This window comes from Ceratotherium simum, chromosome 16 (assembly GCF_057802395.1).
Source record: "Ceratotherium simum simum isolate JZ-2026a chromosome 16, ASM5780239v1, whole genome shotgun sequence".
Classification (NCBI taxonomy): Eukaryota; Metazoa; Chordata; class Mammalia; order Perissodactyla; family Rhinocerotidae; genus Ceratotherium; species Ceratotherium simum.
Window position 1 is genome coordinate 1,434,222 of NC_141915.1, and position 27,891 is coordinate 1,462,112.

Sequence of the window (27,891 nt, forward strand, 5' to 3'; positions counted from 1 at the left end):
AATCTGCCACAGACAGGGAATTGGGGAACCTGGCCCTGGGAACCTGGGAGAGACAGGGCCCTGGGTCAGAAAAACACTGTCCACCCACCCCCATGGAGGCATGGAAGGGCGCCCTGCCTCCCCCAGGACCTTGCAAACCCTGCCCCTCTGAATGAATATTGAAACTGTTGCCCCGAACGTGTGGTTATTAAGGGCACTTTTTTTTACCCATTTCACTTGTATATTATTTCAGTTCTTTTAATGAGCATATTCTAATTTTATAAGTTTTGGAAATCATTACAAAAACAAATATAGAAAAAGGAAGCATATAAACAAAGGGCTATTTGTGGCTTCTAGAAAAAACTGGGGGACAAGTTTAGGCCTCTAGAATTTTACATCCACAGTATATACGTATTTATACTTAAGTGTCCTTCAGAACTCTGGCTGCTAGTGACAGAAACCAACCACTGCCTGGTGGAAGGAGCAAAGGGAATAAGTTGGCCATGTGACTGAGAAGGTGGTTTTCAGGGACCACAGGGTCAGTTGCTTCAGTGATGTCAGGAGCCCACCTCTCTATCTATGGGTGATTTATCCCACCCCCCATATATATACATTTGGGATTCCCGCTATCTTTCTGCCCCTCGTGTGCCTGTGGGTATTTCTTTGGGCGTACACACAGTGTATCTTTGCTGACAGATTCCAAGTAGAGAAATTGCAGGGTCAAAGGGCACAGACATTAAATATTTCAGTAAACGTGGCCAAATTGTCCTCCAAAAAGCCTGAGCTAGTTGCTGACCCTCCCACCAGCAGGCGCAAGGGTGCACTCACCTGCAGCCTTGATTCTATCTGTGACATGGCAGCAGGAGGAAGGAAGGCCCCTGCCCGTGTCCCATGTTCTGTGTCCTTTACCCCGAGGTGTCGCAGCCTCCTGGGCAGCCCCCAGCCTAGCCCCAGAGGCAGTGCGAGAGAGTCCCCGGCCCTGGGCAGGTCCAGCCCGCCTGCATCCCTGATATCCCCCCATGGACCTATTAGGTCCTGCTGGGGTTCTGGCAGCGGCACTGATAGGGACTCGGAGCTTCAGGAGGCTCGGCCCACATCTCCAGGGCACCCGCATACTCCAGGACAAGGCAGTGGAGTTGTAGGGCCTTTTTTTTTTTTTTTTTAAAGATTTTATTTATTCAGTTCTTCCCCCCAAAGCCCCAGTAGATAGTTGTACGTCATAGGTTCACATCCTTCTAGTTGCTGTACGTGGGACTCGGCCTCGCGTTGGACGGAGAAGTGGTGCCTCGGGGCGCTCCCGGGATCCGAACCCGGGCCGCCAGCATCAGAGCGCGCGCACTTAACCGCTAAGCCACGGGGCCGGCCCTGTAGGGCCTTTTGTACTGGTTAGTGTTGGTTCTCACAATCCTCCAGTAAGCTCGTACCAAACTCTAACCCTAACCGGAAACTGGAACCAGCCAGGACGTCTCCTCCGATTATTTCAGACATCCTCCGCATTGACAACCTCTGGCAGTTTGAGAACTTGAGGAAGCTGCAGCTGGACAATAACCTCATTGAGAGGATCGAGGGCCTGGAGAACCTCACACACCTGGTCTGGCTGGGTAAGGCCCCTTCCTGTGTGTGTCCGCCCTGATCAAAGGGGATGCCCTGCCAAGGTTGTTGCTTCCCCAGGCACTCCTCAGCGGCCAGCCCAGCATTAGCCCAGGTGCAGCAGAAGCTCTGTGGGGTGGGAGCAAGAAACCCGCTCTTTTTAAAAGCCTGGAGCCTGTGCTGGGCAAAGCACAGCAAAGACGTGCTTAGACACACCAGGACAGGATATTCTGCTCCCACCTGCCAAACCTCCCAGTCTGGGAGGGGGCCAGAGGGGCAGCCGTGGACTCCTTCTAGTTACTCGAGACTCAGGTTGCCAGATGACTGTGGCCCCGCCAGTCAGGGGGGCCCAAGTCAAAGCAGATCAAACCAGAAATAATGGTCACAGCTGCTAGTGTGCACTGTCCATTATGCTCTGCTAAGCCTGGGCCTGGGTGCTCTCCCTGTGAGGCCTTGCGATCCACACAGTATCCCCACTATAGACAGGAGCAGACTGAGTCACAGCAGGGAAACGAGGCATGAGGCTCCCACCCCAGCTCTCTCTGGCTCCAGAGCGCTGGCCCTCACCACCAAGGCTGCAGGGGGTTTGATGAACTGTGTCTATCTGCTGGTCCTTAGGAGGCACCCTCACATCAGGGGAGGGCACCTAACAGGGAGAGGGGGCTGGCTGGAGAGCTCTTTATAACTTTGTCTTCTTTAGCCCTCACAACAATCCTAAGAGATGGGAATCTGTTACCAGTCTGATCCCAATCTACAGAAGAGGAACTGAGCCTCCGAGAGGCCAGGCACTTGCCCAAAGCTCTACGACAAGAAGCAGCAGAGCTGGGATGCAAACCTACGCCCGTCTGACCCCAAAACCCACATTCCCTCCATTCTGTCAGACCGCTTCCCAACAACGGCAGCCCGGGCTGTTGACGCACCTCCCGATTTGCACAACACCTTCAGCTGCGTTGTGCTCACAGTTGCGAGCCCACGGCAACCCCACAGGCAGGATTACCCTGCCATTTCACAGATGCAGCAGCTGAGGCTGAGAGGCTGGCGGCCGTGACCGATTCACATGCTCCAGGCAGCAGAGACGGACACAGCCAGGTCTCCTGACTGCTAGGCCCGGGTCTCTGGCCCCAGGCACCCCTTCCCCACACCCCAGCACCCCTTACTGCTGAGTCCCTGGCTTAGGAGCCCACCTGCATCACCAGGAATCATCTGTCTCCTTTGGAGATGAAGGAGAAGAGGGTGCCAGTCAGCCCGGACCCTGAGCCATGCCCTCTGGCAGGCCTGCCAGGCACAGGCTGTCTGAATGCCATGTTTTTAGGCAAGAGCTACCAGGCCCAGCTATCTCTCAGACATAAAACAAGTGCCACGGGTCCCCATAAGATGCTCCCGTGATGCCCAGTGTTCCGTGATATTGGGGTGAGAGAGCAGAATGGGAAAGTTCTGGTGAAAGGTCAGGCTACCCCCCTCAGAGACGCGTAGCCAGCCTTTGTCCAGCCACAGCACTGGTTACCCAGGGACCCAGCCACAGCCAGGAAGAGCTGGGTCCCTGGGATGTGAGGCGGGTGGGGCGTGGGGTAGATGGCACTTGGTTGGTTCAGCATAGCCCCCAACCTACATGCAGAGCCCCCCACCTGCACGCACAGCCCCCCACCTGCACGCACAGGCCCTGCTGGTGGCCCATGACAGTCAGCTGCCCAGGGCTGAGGGTATGCTGGAACCGGCTGTACTGGCTCTTGAAATCCGATTGTGCACATCGTGTCCCAGCTTAGCATTCAGGGATGTCACGTTGGTATCTTGAAATTGGCCATGGTGGGAATATTTACACTACAGAAATTGGCATGCACTGGAAATTGGGGCTTCCTGCCCGGTCCCTCCCTTCCCCCCCACCACCCTGTTGTTAAACATTTACCAGCACGCCACTGGTTCTAGTGGGGTGGGGCCAGGCCTCCAAAGAGCAGAACCTGGCTGCACGATGGGAAAGGAAGTGGGCAGGCTTGGCATTTGGTAGGCCCCAGTTCAAATCCCAGCTCTGCCATGAACGTAGTGGTTCTGCGCAGCCCTCTGAACCTCAGCTTCCTTATGTGCTGTGTGATCCTGGGCCTATTACCACCAGACCCCTTTAAATCTCTGCTGCCTCACCCATAGAATGAGGGTGAGGATGCCTATGCTCTGGGGATGAAGTAAGGTAACGCACTCACAGGGCCTTGCATAGAGAAGGGACAATAAATTATCATTAGTCTCAACTGTCAACAAGTGATATGTCCTGATCGGCCGAGGAAGCTAAATTAAGACGTGGATAAACTGACTTCCCAGATGACCTTTTAAATGCGATAACTTGCAGCTATCGTGATCATATTTCCAAGCTTGTGAAAGATTCCCGGTTTGAGAATGGTGAGCCATGGTGTTCCAGGACAGGGCTGCAGCCCCAGCCCCAACCAGCCCTGAAAAACCTGTGGTAGGGAAAAAGCACTTTTATTCCCAAAGATGTGAAACTTGGGCTGGAGAGGATCTTGACGTCTCAGTTGGGGCGGGAGGAGCCTGAGTCAGCTGTGATGTGGCGGGAAGAACCTGGCCTGTTGCGTGTCCAGGGAGGAGCCGTGGAGGAATGCTGGCACCGTTGCAGTTAGCTGTGTGGCTGTGGGCGAATCACTGAGCCTCTCTGAGCTTCAACTTCCACACTGATCAAACTGCCACTCAGGGCTGCTGTCAGAAGATGTCCATGAGCACTGGATGCACTGGTAAACGCTGAGCAGACAGGCGATATTACTACTAAAATGCCCACAGAAGTGAGGGAAGGGGACACTCTACAGCTGTCTCCCCTCACTCCCAGATGCACCGTTTCAGACCTAAAGTAAGCATTTCCATCCCAGAACGACGAGTGGCAGGACTGGAGAGGGAGGTGCAAGTCTGAGACTACAGGAAGGAATTCACACAGGGCTTCTAGAAGACCACCAGCTGTCAGACATGAGTCAGTCCCAGGCCTGAGGGCTGGTGCTGGCTCACGGGGCCTAGGAATCCCTAATGGGCTTGTCTCAGGACAGTCCTCCCTAACCCGTCACCGGACCCTCACCACTGTCTTCCCTGCAGACCTGTCCTTCAACAACATCGAGGCCATCGAGGGGCTGGACACACTGGTGAACCTGGAGGACCTGAGTTTGTTCAACAACCGGATCGCCAAGATCGACTCTCTGGATGCCCTCGTCAAGCTGCAGGTGCTGTCGCTGGGCAATAACCAGATCGGCAACATGATGAACGTGAGTACTCCAGTGTTGGCAGTGGCCTGCAGGGAGCTGGCGGCGGGAGCGGGGGTGGGGGGGGGGGGGGGTGGGGACAGGAGCTATAGGGCGGGGCAGGGGCTGGGGGCCGTCTGTGGCAAGGGGAAAGGCAGGCCTAGCCTTCCACATCTTCCCCATTTCCTAGAAAAGCCAGAAATCCAGAATATTCCATGAGAGATCTGATGTTTATTTTTTTTTTTGGTGTTTTAATAAGCTCCCAGGTGATTCTTATATACATCTAGGTTTGAGAACCACCAGCTGGTGGAAAAAAGAACATTTCTTTTTTTTTTTTTTTCTGGTGATGAAGATTCGCCGTGAGCTAACATCTGTGCCAGTCTTCCTCTATTTTTTGTATGTGGGCCGTTGCCACAGCAGGGCTTGATGAGCAGTGTGTAGGTCCACACCGGGGATTCGAACCAGCAAACCCCGAGCTGCCAAAGCAGAGCGCGTGAACTTAACCACTGTGCCACCAGGCTGGCCCCAATAATGTTTATACACCATGTTTAACCAAACGAAGCCCATCTGTGGGTGCCAGTTTGTGCCTCTGCCTTGGTGGGGTCTCTTTCCCTGAGCCCCACACTCACTTAACAAACATTTGCTGAGGTGAACACCTGTTGGATGTGGGGCATTTTTCCTGTGCCCAGTGGGTACAGAGACCCACAAGGTATGGTCTGTTTGGGGGTGCAGCACACACCCACATAATCAAGACACAAGGTGACAAGAAGCTGATGTCCACCCCAGAGTGCCAGGAGTGTGTGCCTGTGAGGGGCAGGGGTCACTGGTCATTTGGGGTGAGGCAGGCTGCCCCCCTGCACACCTCCACAATAGGTTCACAGCAGCGAGCTGGGTCGAGACCCCGGCAGCTGGGGGTGTGGCGGCATTCATAAGGGCCCTGTGTCAGAGATGACATTACCAGACTGCCCCGGGGCAGGACCGTGGCTGGGACCTTCTCCAGCCTGCCTGCCAGTCCTGGGAGCTGTTCAGTACCCCTTCAAGATTCCTCTTCTGGGGCCGGCCCCGTGGCTTAGTGGTTAAGTGTGCGTGCTCCGCTGCTGGTGACCCGGGTTCGGATCCCGGGCGCGCACCGACGCGCCGCTTCTCCGGCCATGCTGAGGCCGCGTCCCACATACAGCAACTAGAGGGATGTGCAGCTATGACACACAACTATCTACTGGAGCTTTGGGGGGAAAAATAAATAAATAAAATCTTTAAAAAAAAAAAAGATTCCTCTTCTGCTTAGGTCAGTCAGATAGCCTGGGTCCAAATCCCAGCTGCATGCCCTAAAGCTTGAGCCCTCCCTGCCTCAGTTTCCTCATCTGTAAAACAGAGGTAATGGCCACAACCCACCTGCCAGGCTGCTGTAGGAATCGAGTGAGGTGATGAGCGTAAGACATCTCGTCAGCGTGGGGCTGGAGTGCGTTCCTGACAGGCAGGACTGCCGCAGCTGAGATCCTTCCTGAGTGCATCAGGAGAGGAGAGCTGACTTCTGATTCAGACTCGGTGAAAGATGCTTGGAATTTTGCCATCCAGCAGAAGGGAAGGCTTCCCAGGAGGAGGGAATGGTGTGAGCAGAGGCCTGGAGGCACACTTGGGATGGCTGCCTGGGAATGCACAGCGCCCCGAAGGAGCCCAAGGTCCCTGGAGGAGGTCAAGGGTGTGTGGTGCAGGGTGGTGCCCAGGCGTGGCCAGCCAGAGCAGCAGAGCGGAGCTGGTGGGGCTTTTGTGCTGCGGTGTGTCCAGGGCAGGCCTGCGTTTTGGAAGGAAACCCCGCCACTGTGAGGATGGATTTGAAGGGGATGGTGGGAGTGGGTGAAGCGAGGATGGTGCCATCAGAAAGGTGTTTGGCCTGCAGAACAGAAAAGCTCGCCCCAAGTGGCTGAAAGCACGGCTGAGGCAAGGATTTGGGTGCAGGTGGCATGTTTGGGAGGTGATCTCAGGACGCTGGAGCGAGCCAGAGGGCAGGAAAAACCAGCAGGCAGGTGGTTACTGAGGCTGCTGTGGGGTGAGGGGGACTCGAGTCTGCTGGGCACTTGGGGTGTCCAGAATGCCTCCCAGAAGTGAACATCCGCAGGGCCAGGAGCCTAGGGCGTCCTGTCCCTCAGGAGCTAAAGGACCCTGGAAGTGGGGATCAACTCCCTCCCGCCCTTGTGTCTGGTGGGCCTCAAAGCGCTAAGGGAGAGAAGGAAGAGACGGTGCTGTCAGCAGGAGTTCACCCCGGCTGCTCTGAGGCTGGAGGTGAACCCATCCCCGGCCACAGACAATGAGGCCGTTTCCCCGCTGTGATTACTGGTGCTGCGAGGAGGGAAGGACTTATCCTCAGGGCTTCAGGTTCGCGGGTTCCTTCTGCCCCTTGGCTCTGCCATCCTCAGCATCTCCCTGGGCTGATTCTCTTCATGGCTGTAGTAAAGCAGTGAAAACCACAGGCTTCCTTGTCCACATGTAGCAGGACAGGGAGCATGAAAAACCTCCCCCAACAGTGACCCTTGAGTCTGATCAGGGCCCATGCCTACCCTCAGACCAATATCATAGTGGGGGATGGCCAGCCTAGGTGGCTTCGATGAATGTCCTGGGGTGGGTCAGGCATTGACTTCCTACCTGTATTTAGGTCCATCCAGTGGGACTGAAGCCCAGACCTGTGTCATCTCAGAAGTTTGCCCTGCACACCAGACAGGAGGGTGTAAATCCAACCAGCGCCCTTTTCAGGGTTCGAGTCCTGATTGCTCAGCCTGCCCTCTGCCTTGTAGGGGCGGGGCAGCCAAATGCTGGCCAACGGGACTGTTAAGTGAGGCATGGAGGGTCCAGGTAAACTGAGTCAAGAGCTGAGATTTAATTAGCCGCTGACTTTCTGACCTTGGGCCAGTGACTTAGAGTTCTGGGGGCCCATTTGCCCATCTGTAAAACAAGAATAGCAACAGTCCTACCCCAGAGGTGGTTGTGAGGGTGGAATCCATTAGATAGTGTTAAGTGGCTAATACAGGACCTGGCACATAGTGGGTACACGGAAAGTGATGGTTATGCAGGAATTTTCAGATTAAGGGTTAGCCCCAAACAGCCCCAAATCTTGCTGTTTGAAAACCTTTCTGAGTAGTTAGAGCTGTTCCTGCCTAGGTAAGTCCAGCATCCCCAGGCCTACGTGTGAAGGGATCTCTTCTGACGTGTTATCATCTATAGACTTTAAGGGACCCAAGGCCCTGTCCCTACGAAGGTCAGCCCTGGGCGTGGAGGTGGACACTGACTCTTAGTCCATGCCCTGGCCCTGCTGTGGATGCCCCACTCCCTCCCCTGGCCTTGGGAAGTCTCCCACTCCACTCCAGGGCCTGGGCGGGAAGAAACCCCATCCCCCTTTCCCAGTGGTTTGCTGGGTGCCAGATGGCCCATTGTGAATATGAGAGAAGCAGGTAAAGCCAGTCCCCAGCGAGAAGGAGGAAGGAGGAAGGCATCTGGGGAGAAGCCACCAGGGAATGCTGAGGTATCTGGGTCCAGATCTCATTGTTCTGGAAGCCTGGCCAAATCCCAGAGACTCTGGGGCCCCTGGATCCTCTTCACCATTAGTCCTGACAGAATAACCTGTAAACTCTGAGCATCTTTGATTTTAGCCCTCATCTGCACTATGTATCTTACATCTAATGATATACTTTCTTGTTGTTTATTTACTAGGATTATTTTAATACCTGTTTATTGCATTAAAACAAGCAGACATTTCAGCAGAGCTCAGGGCACCCAGGGAAGAGCCTGTCTCACTCCCGCTCAGTCCCTGCCTCCCCTTCTAGAGGCCACGGCTGCTTCTGAGTTGCATGTGTGTCTTTCCAGGCATCTTGTTGTTTAAACATTTTGCGCAATTGTCACATCTGTCTGGCTACCCTCCAAGCGCCTGCCTTCGGTTGTCCCCTCTCCTCTGAGTCATCTGTTCCCCCTCTGCTGGATCATTCCACCGCTTAGATGCAACATGATGTATTTTTCCGGTCCCCCATGGGTGGACGTTTCCAGCCTCCTGCCGTGTCACGCAGGCTGTCATGAATGTCCTTGAACAGGGCTACTTTGCATCTGGATGAGTGCATCTGCAAGATAAATTCCTAGGGGTGGAATTGCTGGGGCTGAGAGCATGTGCATTTTTTATTTTGATGGATCTTGCCAAATTGCCATCTATAGAAGTAGAACTATTTACAGACCTACTAGCAATTATGAGAAAGCCCGTTTCCTTTCACCTTCCACAACACACTTTCTTATCAAACCTTTCTCTCTTTGACAATCTAAAAGATGAGAAATGGAATCTCATTGGGAGATCTCTTAAACATTAAATCAGATCCTGTCTCCCCACCGCATATATACTTACAACTCCAATGTCCTTAGGACATTGGACAACTCCATTGTCCTTAGAACAAAATCCAAACTCTTGACTGCAGCCTACAGGGTCTTCATGAATCAGCCCTGACCTTGCCTCTAGTCTCGCCTCAGGTCCTTCCTCCAGCCCCTCCCCCCGCACACTGCAGCCACGCTGGCTTGGCTTAGTTCTTGGGAGAAGCCAAGTTCTTTCCCGCCTCAGAGCCTTTGCCTCTGCTGTTTCGCTTCCCGGGAATGCCCTCTCCTCTGCTTCTCCACAGCTGGCGCCCTTAGGTCTCAGATGAAATGTCATCTTCCTAGAGACCTCTGAGTCCCCTACTGAAGGAAGGCCTTCCCTGTTATTTTCTCTCATGGCCTGTCTTTATGTTCTTATAGCACTTTCCCCAAACAGTCATGATTTTATTTACTTTTAAAAACCTTCTTGTGCCCTGCCCCAAGAATGTAAGCTCCTGCTATAAGGGCAGGGACCATGTGGGCTTTGTTCCCACTGTGTCCCCAAGGCCCAGCACGTGCCTGAGGCCTCACAGGTGCTTAATGTTATGAATAAACAAATGCCTGAAAGAAATTCCTCCAGAAAAGCAGGCTAGGTTTCTTTTCTTTTCCTTTTTTTTTTTTAAATTTTATTTATTTATTTTTTCCCCCAAAGCCCCAGTAGATAGTTGTATGTCATAGCTGCACATCCTTCTAGTTGCTGTATGTGGGACACGGCCTCAGCATGGCCAGAGAAGCAGTGCGCCGGTGCACACCCGGGATCCGAACTCAGGCCACCAGCAGCAGAGCGCGCTCACTTAACTGCTAAGCCACATGGCCGGCCCTAGGTTTCTTTTCTATCTTTTGCATAATACAGTGTCTAGGTGTTCAGAAGATGCTATCAAATGAAATATTAGCTATCCTGTTGACTTTTTCCCCATTTTACTAAAAATAGAATATAGGAAGAATAAGCAGCTAGTGGAATGTTCCACTAGCTGTTATCCAGTTAATCCAAGGTTAAGTATAAATTGGGTTCCATTTAATTTAAGAGATTTGGACCTTTCCCAGGGATTACAGTCTAAAAGGCACACTTCCTCTGAGTGACCAGTAGTGATGATAGCAACAGCGACCACCATTTGCTGAGTAGTCGAGAGGCACTTTCTGAATGCTTTTCATAGCTGATTTCATTTGGTCCTTACAACACCTATAACAGACTTAACATCCTCGTAGCCATTTTACAGATGAGGAAATTGAGGCTCACAGATGTTAGGTAGCATGCCCAAGGTCCCACAGCTAGCATGTGAACCCAGGTCTGCCGATTCTTTGGAAAGCCCATGCCTGACCGAAGGCCTCAGTACAGTGTCCAGCCTGGAACTCCCGAGCTCACTCCACACCTGTCACTCTACCCAGTGCTGAAGGCACTGTGGCCTGGCTGCCAACTCCGGCAGAGTACCGAGGATAGAGGCTGCCGGGTCCGTGTTCAGCCCTGCAGCAGCCAAGAAAGCGCGCCTTTCCCCCAGATCATCTACCTGCGGCGGTTCAAGGGCCTGCGGACACTCAGCCTCTCTGGGAACCCCATCGCTGAGGCAGAGGATTACAAGATGTCCATCTGTGCCCACCTTCCTGACCTCGTGTACCTGGACTTCCGGCGCATCGACGACCGCATGGCAAGTGTCTCCCTCTGGGTCTCCGAGCTCTGAGTCAGGCTTCAGGCCCCCCAGGTTTCGTGGAAAGGGGCACTGAGCTCCCCGTCCACACAAGGAGGAGAGAAAGGGCAGCTCCCTCTTCCTAACTCCTTTTACGTCCTCTGTCCGCGACTCCAGCAGAACCCTCGCGGTAACTGTTTAGTGTGAGCTCACAGCAGCCAGGCCCCTCCAGGTGTGGCCTCCAGGCCACCTCACAGCCATCCCGCACTGGCTGGTTTTCCAGACGCAGAAGTCAAGGAGACCAAGTGAGGCTCAGCCATTAGCCAGGATCAGCGGCTCGCGGCAGAGCCAGAGTCACCCCTGCTCTGTGTGGCCTGGGAGCAGTGTTACAGCTGACTGCTGCTGTGCACTTATGCACCAGGCACAGTGTTATTTCACGTTGTTTTCACCACAGCCTGTGGGCCGGGCCCTGCCCTCATCCCCACTTGCTGATGGAGAGTCATCACCATGAGATGACATGCCTGGGATCTCACGGCCAGTGGTAGGCAGCCTGGAAGTTGGGCCCAGGCAGTCTGGCAACAGACCCCATGCTTGCAGCCCCTGTGTGGGGCTCACCCCGGCAAGGAGGGCCTTTCCCCTGTCCACCGGCTGGTCTGTCCACCAGCTGATCTGTCCACCACGTGCCTCTTTCCCACTTCCCTGCTATGAGCTGGTCCCCTTTCACTTGCTTCTCTCCCTTTCCAGTGTGCTCACTTTGTGGGGACTTTCCTCATTGGGAAAAAAGAACCTGGCCCAATTGTGAGGCCTTTGGTAGCAGGACCAGGATGTCTCTGCATATTGGGTGTGGCAGAGACTAAGGCCTGTTTGACCTGTCCACTCCTTCTCACAGGAAGCTGGTACCTCTCCTGAGAGAAGGGAGCCTGTGTTTGGGGCACTGAGGTGATGTGGGGAGCACCCAGGAGAGCCAGCGGAAGCAGGGAGGAAGGCCGGCCCAGAGCTCTCAGTGTTGACCTTACCCAGCCTGGACCAGAGGGCAGAGCCCAGCCCCCTTACCACTGTGGAGCCCTCCGCTCGCTGGCCCCTTCTTGGGAGGTCCACAGAGACAGTGTGGGGTCAGAGTTGCCCTCCTCTGACCGTGGCTTCCTCTTGTCCCCTAACAGTACAAGAATGTGAGATGTTGAATTCTAAGACTCTGAAGTCTTATTTTTTTCACTTAGACAATAATTTGAAAGGCAACATGGGCTCAAGTGCTTGGAATAGGCCAATGAGCTGTTGGGGTGTGTTTCGCTCATTATAAAACCATGGGACAGCCTAACACTGCACAGTTCCAAAGCCCCTCCCCAAGCATTTTCTCCTTGGTCTCCAGAAGTTTCCATAAAGGGCAGGCAGCGGGGCCAGCCCGGTGGCGTGAGCAGTTAAGTGCGTGCACTCCACTGTGGCAGCCTAGGGTTTGCCGGTTCGGATCCCGGGCGTGCACCGATGTACCGCTTGTCAAGCCATGCTGTGGCGGCATCCCATATAAAGTGGAGGAAGATGGGCACGGATGTTAGCCCAGGGCCAATCTTCCTCAGCAAAAAAAAAAAAAAAAAAGAGGAGGATTGGCAGATGTTAGCTCACAGCTGATCTTCCTCACAAAAAAAAAAAAAAAAAAAGGGCAGGCAGCACAGCCTCAGCATCCCCATTGTGCCGAGAGGAAACAGAGGCTCCTTTCGTGTTGCAGAGACTTGTCTAGAAGCATCAAGATAAATAATTAGTGTAAGTTTATAAGAGCAGAGTTCTGCAAAGCAGGGGCACCTCAAACTCCCCCTGTCCGCATTACTGCCTGTCCTTGGGCAGCCACAGCCGGCCCCAGGCCCCTGGCCTCTTGGTACCTTAGGGCTTGGGCAGCAGGACAGCCAGGCCTGGTGGCAGGCTGACCAGGGGCCACGGGCAGGCTCTCCCTGAGGGCTCCACCTGTACCCATCGGGCCACCTTTAAGTTGAGACCCTGGGCTGTGCCTGAAGGCTGGCCTCCCCTCAGTCCAGCCCTGAGGAACAGAGGAGAGTCCCAGCAAAGCACACAGAGGGGCAGGGGCTGTGAGCTGGGGGGCGCTCTGAGGGAGCGGGAAGACAAGCAGGAGGGGCAGGAGCCAGTCAGCAGGCCGTGCTGGGATTTTGGGCCTGTCCTTGACGATGGAGGCCCACGGAGAATCCTGAGCAGTTTGCAGCAGATTCATGACATGATCAGCAGTTCAGGGATCTGGTGACTGGTGTGGGGAACAGAGGCTACAGAGGGAGAGATGGGGGACAGGGAAAGAGGGGCCGTGGTCTTGAGAGAGAGACAGAGAGAGGAGGTGGTGGGGGCCCCACCCAGGGCAGGGCTGTGGGAAGGGAGAGGAGGAGGGGCAGATACTAGAGATATTTAAAAATGTAAACAGTTATTGAAGTATAACTATGTAAGGAAGCAGCATGTAAGTGTACAGCTCAGTGAATAACAAGAGATGTTTAGAAGGATTTCAACTGTGCAGTATAAGCTGTGTGCAACCACGGCCCAAGTTAAGGCATAAAACTACAATATACGTGTACTGACATCATGTTCGGGTGTGAGGCTGGGATGGGCTTCAGGCAGCACAGGACAGTGGGAGGAAAGCTCAGTATCTGGAACTGCACAGATGCGGGGGGAAGCCCCTGCCTTCCTTTGTGGAGCCTACATGCCGGGAAGGGAGACAGACAATCAGATCATCCCACAGATGCATGAAAATATCGGGAGGGAAGGACATGAGCTGAGATGTACAGGATGGGGGTTGGTGGTTATGGAGTGGCTTCCCCAGGGAAGTGGTTTTGAGCTGGGATCTACAGGATGGGCGGGAGTTGGCTGGGTGAAGGAGCAGCCCAGGCAGAAGGCAGAGCACATGCAAAGGCCTTGTGTCAGGAGGCAGCATGGTCAGCAGGCCAGTGGCTGGAGTTCAGAGAGCTGGAGAGAGGGGGAGGCAGGCAGGGCCTCGCAGGCCACGGCAGAAGCTTGTCATTACCCTATGCCCAAGAGGAAGCCATACAAGGGAAGAGAGGAGCTGACAAGATCAGGTTTGTATTTAACACACATTGCTCTGGCTGCTTGCCGGGGATGGGGTGGACAGACTGGAGGAGGGACAGAGTGCACGGGGGAGGCCAGCTGGGGGGCTGTGGCAGGGGTCCTGGCACGAGGTAATGTGACAGATTAGAGAGGCGATCAGGAGGTAGCATGGACAGGCCTGGGCACAGCCTGGGTCTGAGGGGGAGGGGAGGGTCTAGGATGCCTCCTGGGTCTCTGGCTCAGGTGCTGGCTGGCTGGGGGCCACTCACCTCAGCAGGACTCTGGGAGGACAGACGTCCATCTTGGACATGGTAAGCTGGCAGTGCTCTTGAGGCAGCCAGGGGGCGTGAGGCCATCAGAAGCTCAAGTCTGGCACTCAGAGGTGGGGTCTGGACTAGCGGTAGAGCCCCGAGGGTCATCCTAGGATGGAGGAGGGCACTGCTTGTGCCTGAAGCCTTCGCACCAGTCAGATCACCTGGGTGCATAGAGGAGGCCGGGAAGGGTGAGGGCTGAGCCCTATGGTGCCAGCAGTCCCCACAGGTGCAGGGGGATGAACTAGAGGGGAGGGGAGAGACAGGAACGGGCAGAGCACAGAGCCAAGGGCCAAGACCCTCGCTACCAGGCCCGTGACTTGGCCTCTTTCCCATTGTGCACCCCTAAAAGAGGGCGAGACACCTGCCAGGGAGGGCTGTGGGGAGCTTGTGAGGCTGTGTGTGTGAGTGCTTGTCGCTGTGGCCCCCACCCCCGAGATGCCCCTCAGATCGTTGGCCTGCCGTGCTGTCCCCCCACCCCACCCCCCCGCCTCCCCCGACTCCTCTTGGTCCTTCCCTGATTTCCCTTAGACTCAGAATACCTGGAAAGGGCCATCAGGCAACAAGCCATTCCTGTCCACACAGCCTTCACAAGGGGACCCATCCACACTCTCGCCCACACTCGGGAGGCCACAGGATGGCAGAGGCCAGCGTGGCTCAGAGGGACCAAGCGTCCCCTGGTCACGATGCCACTTTCCGTTCCCCCATCAGAAAGAGCTGGCGGAGATTAAGCACCAGTACAGCATCGACGAGCTGAAGCACCGGGAGAACCTGCTCCAGGCGCGGCTGCAGGATGAGCAGGCCCGGCGGGAGGAGCTGGAGGAGCACAAGGTATTCCCTGCCGGGGAGGGGCCCAGCTCCCCACCTCCCCACCTCCCCTGCCATGCCTCATGCTGGCACGGGGCATCAGTCCAGTTCAGCGAAGGTCAGCAGGGCCCAGGCCCTGAAAACCTGTCTTTTGATTGAAAACAGATGCCGTGCAGCCACGCCTGGCTCTGATGGGGCGCGGAAGTCATACTCCATCAGCAAGGCCCAAGCCTAGCCACCTCACCCTGCCTGCCACCTACCTTGTCCTCACGGGCATCCCTGCCTGCAGGGCGCAAGGCTGGGAGATTGTGCTGAAACAGTCTCTCAGAGCAGCTCCTTTTCTTAAAACCCTTAGGCCGGGGCTGGCCCCGTGGCATAGCGGTTAAGTGAGCATGCTGTGCTGCTGGCAGCCTGGGTTCGGAACCCCGGGCACACACCACTGCTCTGCTTGTGAGGCCATGCTGTGGCGGCGTCCCATATAAAGTGGAGGAAGATGGGCACAGATGTTAGCCCAGGGCCAGTCTTCCTCAGCAAAAAAAAAAAAAAAAAAAAAAGAGGATGTTAGCTCAGGGCTGATCTTCCTCACACACACACAAAAAAAACCTTAGGCCGTTCCCCATGGCAACCAGGAAGGTTCAAGTCGCTTACTCAGCACGGCCCTGGCTCTTTCCTCCCCACAGTCCCCTCCCCTCCCTCCAGCCAGACCAAGCCAACTGCAACTTTCAGTTATATGCCTCTGGACCGCCTCATGTGCCAGGCCCTCTGCCACATGCCCTTCCCCTGCCCTGCCTTCCTCAAGGGCTGAAGCCCAAATATAGTGACCCCTCCTCCACGCAGCATCCACCGACCCCAGTGCCCAGCACAGAGCTTCGTCCAGTGAGCCCTCCCCGGGGCCTGTGGGATGAATCCATCACAGCTGGCTGTGTTTCTGACCGCAGGCCGCATTCGTCGAGCACCTGAACGGCTCCTTCCTGTTTGACAGCATGTACGCTGAGGATGTGGAGGGCAACAAGCTGGCCTACCTGCCTGGTGTCAGCGAGCTCCTCGAGGCATATCCTTCCAAGTTCACAGCGACCTCCTCTGGCAGAGCCTGGGCCCCATGTCACCCACCTGCCTGGGGCGAGTCCCTGTCCACTCTGGGCTTCAGTTTCCCCATCTCTCTTGTGAGACCCTGGAAAGTACAACCCCCACTTTAGGGCAGTGTACCCAAGAGGCAGTGCAGAGCCAGGTCAGCTGAGCTGCATAAGGAAATGCTGTCTAGATTTCCGGGGGCACAGTGAGCGTCTGGTCAGCATGGCATGGGTCTGCTGTGCTTGACAAGCCAGCTTGTCAGCAATGGAAAATGGATTGAAATGTGCATCCATGGCACTAATCCTCATTGCCCATATTTACTTGTTCCTGCTGTGTACTTGGCATACAGTATTTATAATTTTCTCACCCCCTACTGGATGTGTGCTACTATTAATCCCATTTGGTAGTTGGGGAAGCTACGCTTGGAGAGGTTCACTTGTCCAAGGTCTTGCAGTTAGAAGCTGGGGTTTGAGCCCTAGTCTGTGGGGCTAAGAGCCTGCATCCTTTCCCCAGTTGGCGGGAGCCCAGAGGGTGTGACCTGCACTTGTCATCAAGGCAGTGGCCATGACGGCCAACAGTTGGCTTAAGCTGAAAGCTGAGGACTCAGGATAGACTGAGGGTGCTGGGAGGAGGCGATGAGGCGCAGAGAGGGTGTGTGGAGCGGCTTTCGCGGCCTAGACTCTTCAAAGCCCAACATTCTGACAAGAGTAGGGCACACGTGGCGAGGGTGTGGGGCTGAGCAGAGGTGAAGAGCAGGGCTGTGGGCGGGTAGATGGGCTCCCCGCCGGGCTCTGCCTCCTGACGGCTGGGCCACCTGGGCTCGCACCTTAGCAGCAGCGCCTGCGTGAGCTCAAGAACTCCTCACGGCAGGCGCAGGCTCTGTGCTGCCCTCGTGCTGCAGAGGAGGGAACGGAAGCCCTGAGAGGTGGGGTGACTTGTGGGGGAGAAGCAGTGGCAGAGCCGGGATTTGAACCTGAATCTCTGCTTCAAGCCCGTGGTCCCCACCTCCAGTTTCCCTCAAAGACAGGCCCTCAACAAAGGTGCCCTCTAGACAACACACCAGAGACACGTGCTCGCTGCTTAGCTCCCTGGCCAGGCATGGCTCCTCCTGGGCTCCTGGCCCCCCCTAGCCCCCAGGTCCCCCAGGAGTCTCTTCTGGGGGCCTTTCTTAGCATGTCTCTCCTCTGCTCTGTAGTCTTCTCCCGTGGCCCCTGCCTCCTTCCCTCACACAGGTCCCATTCCGGAATCCCTCAGGCCGAGGGTCGAGATGCCCCAACCACCACATTATACTCCCAAACCCTAACTCCTGGCCCTGAGCAGGAATCACCACCGCCCTCGTCCCATGCCCTCCCAGCAACCTGCCCCTGAGACAGCCTCGAGCTTCCTTAACGGCCACTCACCTACAAGGACAAATTTGTCATCATCTGCCTGAACATTTTCGAGTATGGCCTGAAGCAGCAGGAGAAGCGGGCAGTGGAGCTCGACACCTTCCGTGAGTGTGTCCAGGAGGCCATCCAGGAAAACCAGGAACAGGGCAAGCACAGGATCGCCAAGTTCGAGGACAGGCACCTGCTGGTAGGCCCCGCCCCCCAGCCCCTCCTGCCTCCTGCTGCAGGCGCTGACTGCCACGGGCCTGGCCCCACTGGACGGGCCGCAGCCCCCACACCTCTGACAACCCCTGAAGCCCATGGTCATTGTCCCCGTTTGCCAGAGATCACACAGCTCAGTGGCAGAGCCAAGGTTCAGCCTTCCACTGGCACCACCAACCACAGCTGTGCCAGGGCTGAGCCTAGCATGGGGCCTGTGGGTTTCCTTCGCCTAAAACGTCCCCAGGGTTCAAGGTAGCATTGTCATTACTGCTATAATGGTGTTATTATTACCACTGCTGTTAATGGCAATGACGACGGCTACTTTTCTTCTGTTCATTCATTCGTCTAACAGACATTTTCTGAGCCCTGTGCTGTGCCCCACCCTGGGAGCCATGCTGGACGTGGCTCCTGCCCATACGACCTCCCATCTAGTGGGGCGCAGACCCAGGCCTTCCCCACTGCAGGGGTCAGCACTCTGCTGGAGGGAAGCCCAGGGAGCCTTGGGGGTTCCAGGGGCCCCTTAACTTGAGCTGAGGCTTACAGGAGAAGGCGCCCTGAGGGAGAAGGCCCCTCCCTCAGGTGTTCAAGACCTGGCCTAACCCGGGCTACTTGGCCCAGCCTAAGCAGCTGCCATGTGTACCTGGTGGGAATCATTCCTTTCAGTTAGCATTACTTTTTTCTTTGTGGGGAAAGATTCGCCCTGAGCTAACATCTATTGCCAATCTTCCTCGTTTTTTTTTCCTCCCCAAAGCCCCAGTGCATGTTTGTATACTCTAGTTATAAGTCCTTCTAGTTCTTCTATGTGAGCTGCCGCCATAGCATGGCTACTGACAGACGGGTGGTGTGGTTCCACCACCGGGAACCGAACCCGGGCTGCCAAAGCGGAGTGTGCCAAACTTTAACCACTAGGCCGTTAGGGCTGGGTCCAGTCAGCATTACTTTTAAAGACTGGATTCCTAACCTGTTCTAAATCACAGGTCTTTGTGAGACTCTAAGGAAAGCTAAGGACCTTCTTTCTCCTCAAAAAACTGTTCACACACCAAGTATGCAAACACTTGCCTACAGCGTCAGGAGCTTCAGGAAGCCCAGAAAGTCACTCCTGGTTGACAACTGTAGTTTAAAGTAGAGCAAAATCCCCCAATCATGCAAGGTCAGATATAATGGGGGGTGATGGGCCCCCGTGCGCTCCGGCCCTCCCGCACCCAGCCCCGCCTCCCCTCTCCTCATCAGCCTCACCGCCAGACCCACGTCTCAGACCCTCCTCGTAGGTCATAGGGAGGGTGTTACTGCGGGAGTACAGACCTGTCAGTAGACGAGCACATTTGGCTCACATATGTGTTTTGTTTGGCCTACAGAGGGTTTTAAAACATTTTGAACATCCTACTGACATTAAGAATGGGAAGATTTCATAGAAAAATGTGGTTGCCAGCTTCTCTGGAGGCAGTTGTCCTCATGGCCAGAGCGGCGGCTGTCCCCTCTGGACAGGCCACATCTCCAGTCCCAGCTGATACATCCTCCCTGACATGTGTTAGCTGGTTCCTGTAGCCACTAGATTTGGGACGCCTGGATGTCAGCCAGCCGGCTCTCCTGAAGCCCCAGGCTGAGCTGGCCCCTCAGCAACACGGCCCCTGGAGAAGCAGAACATGGGCCAAGCCACAGCCAGTGCTGCACCCTCACTGGCACCAAGCCCGACTCTCTAACGTGCCTCTTCTTGGGTTCAGGGTGTCTGTATTTAGAGCAAGCCAGTTCCCCCCGCTTCTGAGGCACTGGTCTGCATGGCTCCCACGATGGCGACACCTGCAAAGTCCTCCTCGGATGAGCTGACCTGAATGCTCCTCTCCTAGAGCCCAGAGCAGTGGAATCCCGGGGCCCTGATGACATGCTGACGCCCTGGCCCAGGGGACAGCCTGGCACTGGGCTTTTCAAGCTCCCAGGTGCCTCCAATGCGCAGCCCAAGTGGAGCCCACTGTCTTGGAAGTTCCCAGACTCCTGGGCCTGAGGCCCCCAGGTCCCTCCCCTCACAGGACCCTTCCTATGGCGTGTACTGCACTCCTCCCATCACCCCCACTAGACCAGGGCTCACACAGCACCGCCTCCCGGTGCCCAGCAGGTTGTGCCTCGAGGCCAATGGGTCAGCAGAATGCTTAGGCAGACCCCTCACTGGTGACCCTCTCCTGGCCTCCATTTCTTCACCAGTGAAATGGAGATAACTGCCTCGCAGAACTGCAGTGGGGACGAGTGAGATGAGCAGAGCCAGCGCACGGTACATGACGGACGGTCTATGTGTAGTTGTAGTCACTGTGGATAAGTAACACAAGTGTGTGGCACAGACATGGAATGAAAAATGGACCCAGGGGGGTGCAGTCAGTCTGCCCCCAGCCCATGTGAGTGTGTGTGTGTGTGTGTGTGTGTGAGATGAAAATGTAGCATGCACTGTTCTGCACTTTACTTTGCTATTTTATCTGTGCAGCTTGGAGATCCTTCCAAAACTTGAGTTGCTTCATTTTTTTAATCACTGTAACATATCTCATTGCATGGATGAGCCATACTTTATTAAGCCAGTCCCACTGATGGACCATTTGGTTTTTTCCAATTTTTTGCTCTTTCAAGCAGTGTTGCAGTGGATCACCTGGTGCAAGTGTGATCTGTAGGATGATGTCCTGGAAATGGGACTGTGCGTTGCTCCTTTTCATACGTATTGCCCAGCTGCCCTCCACAAGGCTGTGCCTTCCACGCCCTGCCCGCTCCCTCGTCAGGCCAGCCCTGTTGAGCTCTCCCATCTCTGCCAATCTGGCACACTGCGGGTGTGTGTTTATTTTCTCTTAAGTGGGGGTGAGCATTGCATGTCTTACAAACATTTGTATTTCTTATTCTGTGAACTATTTGTTCTTATAATAGGCCCTCACCCATTTTTCTATTTGCTTTCTGGTCTCTCTCTGTGTCTTTTTTAAAAAATTATTACTTCGGACCGGCCCCGTGGCTTAGCGGTTAAGTGCGCACGCTCCGCTGCTGGCGGCCTGGGTTCAGATCCCGGGCGCACACCGACGCACCGCTTCTCCCACCATGCTGAGGCCGAGTCCCACATACAGCAACTAGAAGGATGTGCAACTACAACATACAACTATCTACTGGGGCTTTGGGGGAAAAATAAATAAATAAAATTATTTTTAAAAAAATTATTACTTAGTAGGAGCTCCTTATGGGTTGAGAAATTAGCCCTGTGTTGGTGAAATGAGTTGCAAATATTTTTCCCAGTTTGTTGTTTATCTTGTCATTTTGTTTATGATGCTTTTGCCATTCAGAATTTTAAAACTATTATGTAGTAGAGTTTATCAATATTTTCTTCTGGTTATAGTTAGTAAAGACTTCTCCAGTCTGAGAAAATTTATTAAAAATCTCCCATTTTTTCTTTTAGTACTTTTATGGCTTTATCTTTTACGTTTAAATCTTCACTCCATCAGGGGTATGTTTTCATGTAAGGCTTCTCCAGACAGGGTAGCCATTATTGTAAACATCATTCACCCCCCGAATTGTGTCCAGTTACTCTGTGCTTCTCCATGACTCATACCAAATATCAACAGAAACAAGCTGACACTGCATCCAGTGGCTGAGGCCCCAGGCCCTTTGTTAGTGAACGTCTGGAACTCAGCACCAGGCTCAGACCCCAGGGTGCTCCCCAGCCTGTGAGCTGTGACCATTCCAAATGGTCCAGCATCTGTGTAGCACTGGCATCCACTTGCTCACTGGGTTCTTTGTGGATCTGGCTGGTTTCCTCACAGATTGGACCTGTGCTGTGTTTCCGGTGTCTCTCCACCTGTGCCTGCTCCAGCCTTTTATCTGCACCCCTGTTAGGGGAGCCCCGCTGTGAGCCAGGCCTGCCCGTCGCTACAGGACGTGTGAAGGACACGTTCTCTCCCCCTTCACATGAGGAAACTGAAGCTTAGAGATGGAAATGGCACACTCCAGGTCACACTGCTAATAAGTGGCCTAGATAGGATTCAAATTCAGGTCCACCTGACTCTGAAGCCATAGCTCCTTCCACCAGGCCCAGCCACTGCTAATAAAAATCTGAGCTAACAGGGGCTGACCACTTTTAGTCCTAACGTCTCCTCTAAGAGCCTCGAGGCATGGAGAGCGTAAGAATCTTCTACAAGCTCACAAAGCTGGCAAGTGGCAGAGCTAACATTTGAACTTGGGCAGTCTAGGGGCGAGCCCCGTGGCGGAGCAGTTAAGTGCTCGTGCTCTGCTTAGGCAGCCAGAGGGTTCACAGGTTCGGATCCCCGGAGCACACCGACACACAGCTTGTCAGGCCATGCTGTGGCGGCGTCCCATATAAAGTAGAGAAGGACAGGCACGGATGTTAGCCCAGGGCCAGTCTTCCTCAGCAAAAAGAGGATTGGCATCGGATGTTAGCTCAGGGCTGATCTTTCTCACAAAAAATAAAAATAAAAAATGAACTTGGGCAGTCTGGCCCCAGGGTCAAATTCTTACCCTCAAAACCAAATTGCCCCCTGTCATTAACTAATTACACTTAATCATGGATTCCTAAGGCACACACTTTTGTTTCCAGAGTTTAAGTGCCATTCGAGATGAGTCCGAGCCCACCAACATCGAGAGGAAGATAGCGGAATACAGTGAGGATATCACTGAGCTGTTCAACGTGCTCATGACACTGGAGATGCAGTTGGTGGAGCAGCTGGAGGTGAGGCCGGGGCCCCCGGGCACAGATGTGACGTCTCTGTGCCCAGCCAGGCTCATTTGTGAGAACCTGGTGATGCAGCTGCGAAACCACACGAGAGCTAGAGCCTTCACAGGCACTCGCCCGCCGGAAACGTCCAGTGCACTCGCTGTGTCAGACTAAAGCTTCCTCGCTCATCAGTCCTGTGTCTGCTTTTAATATGTTTCAGTCATTTAGATTGCAGGTGACTCTTGTGCAGAATGAGAGGTGAGCTCATTCCTCTGGAATGTTCTCCCCTATCCTGAGCCCAGAGCCTCAGAGAGGAGAGAGTTTTTATGAGACCCATGGAGCCATCTGGGTGCTCAGAAAGACAAAGTGCCCCCCACTTGGTGACAAAACACAGGCTCACCTGCATGGCAGCCTGTAGTCGCTGCATCTCAGGGCGATGCCTGCGAGGGGCCTGCCACTTGGCACTAAGGGGTGGAAGGAAAGTGCTGCTCTCTAAATGCCTCAGCGGCCCCCGTGACCTGTGTGTTCACAAGACAGCGAGGCGGGGGCTGAAGTGCTGTGAGATGGAACCTCAGTGGACGCTGCTGCGGCTGGGCTAGGAGATAGCGCCTAATCAGTTCCTCACCTGTCAGGTGACACGGCAGACCTGGGAGAGATTTCCCATCACATCGCAAAGCAGATGCTCCCTCCCACCAGGAGGGTGGCGCTGCAGGAAGCAGCCCGGGGCCCAGCAGGGAGGGCAGGCAGGGACCCCCAACCTTTTCAAGCAGGGAGATCCCCTTTTCAACATCCCAAATACCCCAGAACCTATGCAGGGTCAGTGGTACTTGTGTTATCAGTGGCCAGAAAGCTGTGAGTGCAGTCGTGCTTTTCAGTGGCCCTATCTTTATTCATTACAACAGTGTTTACGCACATTTGAACCATGTATAATTCGTCCTGCAGACCGTCCACAGGCTCATGTGGATTCCCCGCGCCCTCGGCCCCCCGCAGCCGCTGGAGTCTGTGGTAGATCAGGGCTGCAATCCCCCCGGGGGGCTCACAGGGCCGCAGGCTTCACCGTGCAGCTTCCGTTGCTCCCTCAATCAGCATTAAGTCTCACTTGGGCCCTGGGTGCTGTGCTGAGCCCTGGGACGCAGCAATGCAGGGGTGCCTCCAGGGCGGGAGGCGGAAGCCATGCAGACAGCAGTACTAACGGTGAGAGGTCTGGGGCTTTACACAAAGCATTTTGTGTGAAGTAACTCAAGCTTCATCACAACTCCATGAGACAGGTACCTCGCAGGAAATCCATTTCATAGGTGAAGAAGTTGAGGCCCAGGGAAGTTAAATGACATTCCCGGAGTTACACACAGTGGTGGAGCTGGGATACTGACCCAGGCAGTCTGGCTCTCAGCAGCTCCCTCCCCTGTTTCTCTGGACGTGATGGATGGATGCCAATGAGAAGCCCAAAGGAAGGGGGTTAGCTTTGTGGGTGTGTGGGGGGGGGGCGGGGGGGATGTAAGACCAGGACAGGTGTTCCTGGCAGAGGGATCAGCACATACAAAGGCCTGGAGAAAGCATTGCATTAAACATTCAGGGGTGGTGAGTTGAAATGGCTGAGAGTAAAGGAGCTGTGGGAGAGAGGCCAGGAGAGAGGGGATCAGTTCGCAAACATCTGCTGGGTCTGTGATTAGAGGAGGCACCAGCTAAGTTCTAAGGAGTGACTTTGGCTCTGACACTAGGCCAGTCAAGTCCATGTCTAAATATGCATGTTAACTGTGCTCTTTACCATTTCCAGGAGACTATAAACATGTTTGAAAGAAACATCAGCGACCTGGTGGGACTTTTTATCGAAAACGTCCAAAGCCTATATCCTTTCCCTGATGACCCTCCGTGGGGAGGCCACACTGGGCCCGTGGGGTACGCTGGCCCACACCAGGGCTCTTCCACCTCCAGGGGAGCTGGGGGAGAAGCGCCTGCATTTTAAACAAAAGGCAGAGAAAAGTAAAGCTTCTTCACAAACTAAGCAGGATGCAAGTAAGTGGGGTCCCTTCCAGGTGGCCACCTGTGGAGTCACCTGCCTACCCCCTCCCACTGCCCCCGTTCCCTAAACACGTTGGCAGAGATAGTAAAAAGCCAGCACTTTATAATCATACTTTGCTTTTTACCAGAAATCCCTACGCCCTGTTTGATTTATAGAAAGACCTATACTTCCACCAAGGTCTTATTTAATGGGAATCTCAACCGGTGAAATTAGAGGAATGCAAAACCTCCAGTTTTTCAACAAGGAAAAAGCTCACCTTCAAAGGATGGAGATTTGGCAACCACTTGGAATATTCAAAAGAATGTTCCATGGGGTCTGAGGGAGTTTCCCGACCCTCAGAACGAGGTGCCCTTGCTAGAGCAAAGGTTTGGGCCCCCTGCAGGCTTGCTGTGCGGGGCCCAGTTTGCAATAGAAGCTTTGGCATGTTTGTTCTCAAATGAGTGAGAGGCAACACCCCAGAATCCCCACCTGCCCCTGGGTTGCAGGTATACACATTCTGGGGGTGTGGCACCTCCATGCTGAAGACACCGACAAATTATTCATAATGAGTTCGTCAGGTTAGGAGCAACATCTAGGGCGTGACCAACCCTTCTGCTACCTGAACTCAGAGCCCTGCCGTGTGGGGGCCAACTGCTGTGCTCCACCCAAGGAGTAACCCCCCGTCTGGCCTCCTGGGCCCACAGTCCCGCAGGGAGACAGATGTTACAGAGGCAATAAGCAAGCAGCGGCCCACCCAGAGACCAGGGCCGAGAGCCTCCCTGAAGGGGGCCAGAGGGGCCAGTGGAAAGGTGGAGAGGACAGTCCAGGCAGAGGAGGCAGTATGTGCAAAGGCCCTGAGGACTGGCCAGAGCAGTCTGGGTGCACATGGAGGCCATTAGGCCACAATAGAGGATGAAGCCCCTGGAGAGCTATAGGCACCAGGAGGGATGGGGTCCTGTCCACCTGCTGCTGTCAGAGCGCACTCTGGCTGCTGTGGGGAGAAGGGCTGGGGAAGACTGTGTCTTAGTCTACTGTCCAGTCAGGGGGACACGGGTTGGAAGGAAGTGGACAATGGAGGGACACTGTGGGGAGCTCAGTGCCAAGGGCCAGTGATGACAAGGTGTTGGGAGGGCGGGGGGTGTCAGGACGGCCCTGGGTCTGGTGTGTGCAGGTGAACGGCTGTGAAGGCCACGATGCACTGGCACCCCGGAGTTTGCCCTCCAGCCCTACAAAGTCTGTTCTCTAGTGACACGGCCCAGCCCTCTGAGGTCAGGGGCGCGCCCGGCCTGCTCCATCCCTGGCCCTCGCTTAACTCACAGCTGCACGATGGCTCAGTGCCGCGACCTGGAGAACCACCACCACGAGAAGCTCCTGGATATCTCCATCAACACTCTCGAGAAAATAGCGAAGGGCGAGCTGGACACGGACCTGCCCGACGACGTGCACGCGGTGAGCGGGTCTGGGGGCTGCGGTGGGGGCGCGGCTGGGGCTCCAGGAACACTCATGGGAGCGAGACAGATGCAGTCCATCCCAGTTCTGTGGCTCCACTAAGCCTGAAATCTCCGGGAGTCTCGGTTTCCTCATCTGCAAAAGGAGACAGTAACCCCTTTGCAGGGTGGCTGGCAGATGAAACAGGCTGACAAATAAAGCAGGTTGTGGGGCACTCAGTGGGGCCCAGCTAAAGAGGAGCTCATGATAAGTAACAGGCTGCTTTCCAAAAGCTCATTTCTGGGGGGCTTCTGGCACTTTCTAAGAGAGGCAGTTACAAACAGAGGCTGAGGCCTGAGATTTCCCTGAAGGTCTTAACCCTGGATGCAGCACGGTACCGTCCCACCACCTCCCTCCAGCACTTCCGGGGACGATGGGCAGGCGATGGGCAGACAGCCTGGGCCTGGGTCTGCTGGCCGAGGCGGCTCCCCAGGCCTCTGCGCTGGGTCAGTGCAGTGTGTGTTCTGTCTCTGGGAAGGAGCACAGGCAACGATGGAGGGGCCCAGGCCAGGGCCTCCTTCAGCATTCATTCCACTCCCGGCTTCTCAGCTTCTCTGCATCTCCATGTCACCACCAAATCAAGCCGCCATTGTCCTTTGCCTGGACCACTGGCCTCCTTTCTGCTTTCTTGTGGGCTGTCCTCCATGCAGTAGCCAGAGAGACCCTTTGAAAACCCAAACCATAGCATTTTGTGTTTTTGCATAACACCTTCCAGTGGCTTTCCGTGACACTTAGAGTGAGCTCTCACCCTAGTCCACCAGACCCTCACGCCTGGCCTGCCTATCTCAGCGACCTCCTCCCTCCCGATGCTCAGCCGCCAGCCTTGCTCCCTTCAGCTGATATTCCACCTGGCAGATGTGCTCGTCCCTCAGGTCTCCAGGTGTCTGGCTTGTCCTTGTCATTCAGATCTCAGCTCAATTGTCAGTTCCTTGGAGAGGCCTTCCCTTATCACCTTCCTGAAAAACCATTGTCTCCCTATCACACACCCCATTTATCGTTGTCAGAGCCCTTATCACAATTTCAAGCTATCTTGTTTATATTGATTTGCTTATGTGACTGTTCACACTACATATAGGCTCAAAGGGAAGGCGGGGATGGCCTCCTCACCACCACATACCTCCCCAGTGCCAGCAAAGGTGCACAGCATGGCGAGGTGCCAGGAGTTCACCGAGCCCCACTGTCAGGTGTGGCTAAGTCCTGCAGACACAGAGACCAGCAGTCCCTGGCTCCCACGGCCTGTCTGGGGACCGAGACAGACACCTAGCGCAGCAGCATGGTGGCAGGGCCACTGTGTCGCCAGCCTTCCCTCCCTAAGCACCCGCCAAATGCTGCTGTTGACCAGACATAGGGAGATGCCATCTTCCCCAAGCCCTGAAGTAAGGCTGCCCCCCAGAGCCCACTCTGGAACCCCTAGACACACCATTAAGGGGTTGTGGAGTTCCCTCGTGGCACGGCTCCCAGGTCAGTGACACCCAGGCGGCACAAGACTGAAACATGCTCCCTCCCTAATGACTGGGACACAGAAAAAGGCGGGCCCTGAAAGTCAGTGGCAGACAAGTGGGCTGGGCTGATGCTTCCAGTGGTCCTCCCTCTCTCCTGCCTGGATGGCTCTGCCTGGCGCCAGCTGACGCCTGTTCCTGTGGCTCCAGGAACACTCAGCACACGCTGACTGGGTGGGAGTGACCACAGTGGGTGCTGACCGCAGAGCTCCGCTCCCTGAGGGCTCACCATGTCCAGGCAGTGAAACCTGATGCTCACAGATGATCTCATTTACCTCACCAAAGGACCCTACAAAGGCAACACTGTTAGCATCCTCAGCTTACAGATGGGAAAACTAGGTAAGACTGGGTCTCAGAGAAGTTTGGGAAACTGCCCAAGATGACACAGCTTGTGAGGAGTGGAGTGAAAAAAATCTGGTTTCTGCTACCTAAGTATCATTGAACATGTCATGATAAAAAGTCACACTGATGAGGTGGTTTATCTCTTTAAAACTCCTCTGGTTCAGTTGAGCAATTGTGATCAGCTCATGCCATACTTAGGGCCAGATTTGTACTGTAAAGTCCTTCTCTACTTTGGAAGGAAAAGCAGAACAC

At 54.8% G+C, this 27,891-nt stretch overlaps 1 protein-coding gene across 1 annotated transcript in view; it reads left to right on the plus strand.

Moving 5' to 3' along the window:
- Positions 1–27,891, plus strand: part of DRC3 (dynein regulatory complex subunit 3) — a 47,027-nt gene that overhangs the window by 5,968 nt on the left and 13,168 nt on the right. Inside the window, exons 5-13 of the mRNA XM_087440296.1 lie at positions 1,464–1,580; positions 4,651–4,817; positions 10,670–10,816; positions 14,869–14,988; positions 15,903–16,015; positions 17,436–17,610; positions 22,195–22,326; positions 24,086–24,156; positions 25,636–25,759. Coding sequence (XP_087296422.1) covers positions 1,464–1,580; positions 4,651–4,817; positions 10,670–10,816; positions 14,869–14,988; positions 15,903–16,015; positions 17,436–17,610; positions 22,195–22,326; positions 24,086–24,156; positions 25,636–25,759 — 1,166 coding nt within the window. The remainder of the gene's footprint in view (positions 1–1,463; positions 1,581–4,650; positions 4,818–10,669; positions 10,817–14,868; positions 14,989–15,902; positions 16,016–17,435; positions 17,611–22,194; positions 22,327–24,085; positions 24,157–25,635; positions 25,760–27,891) is intronic.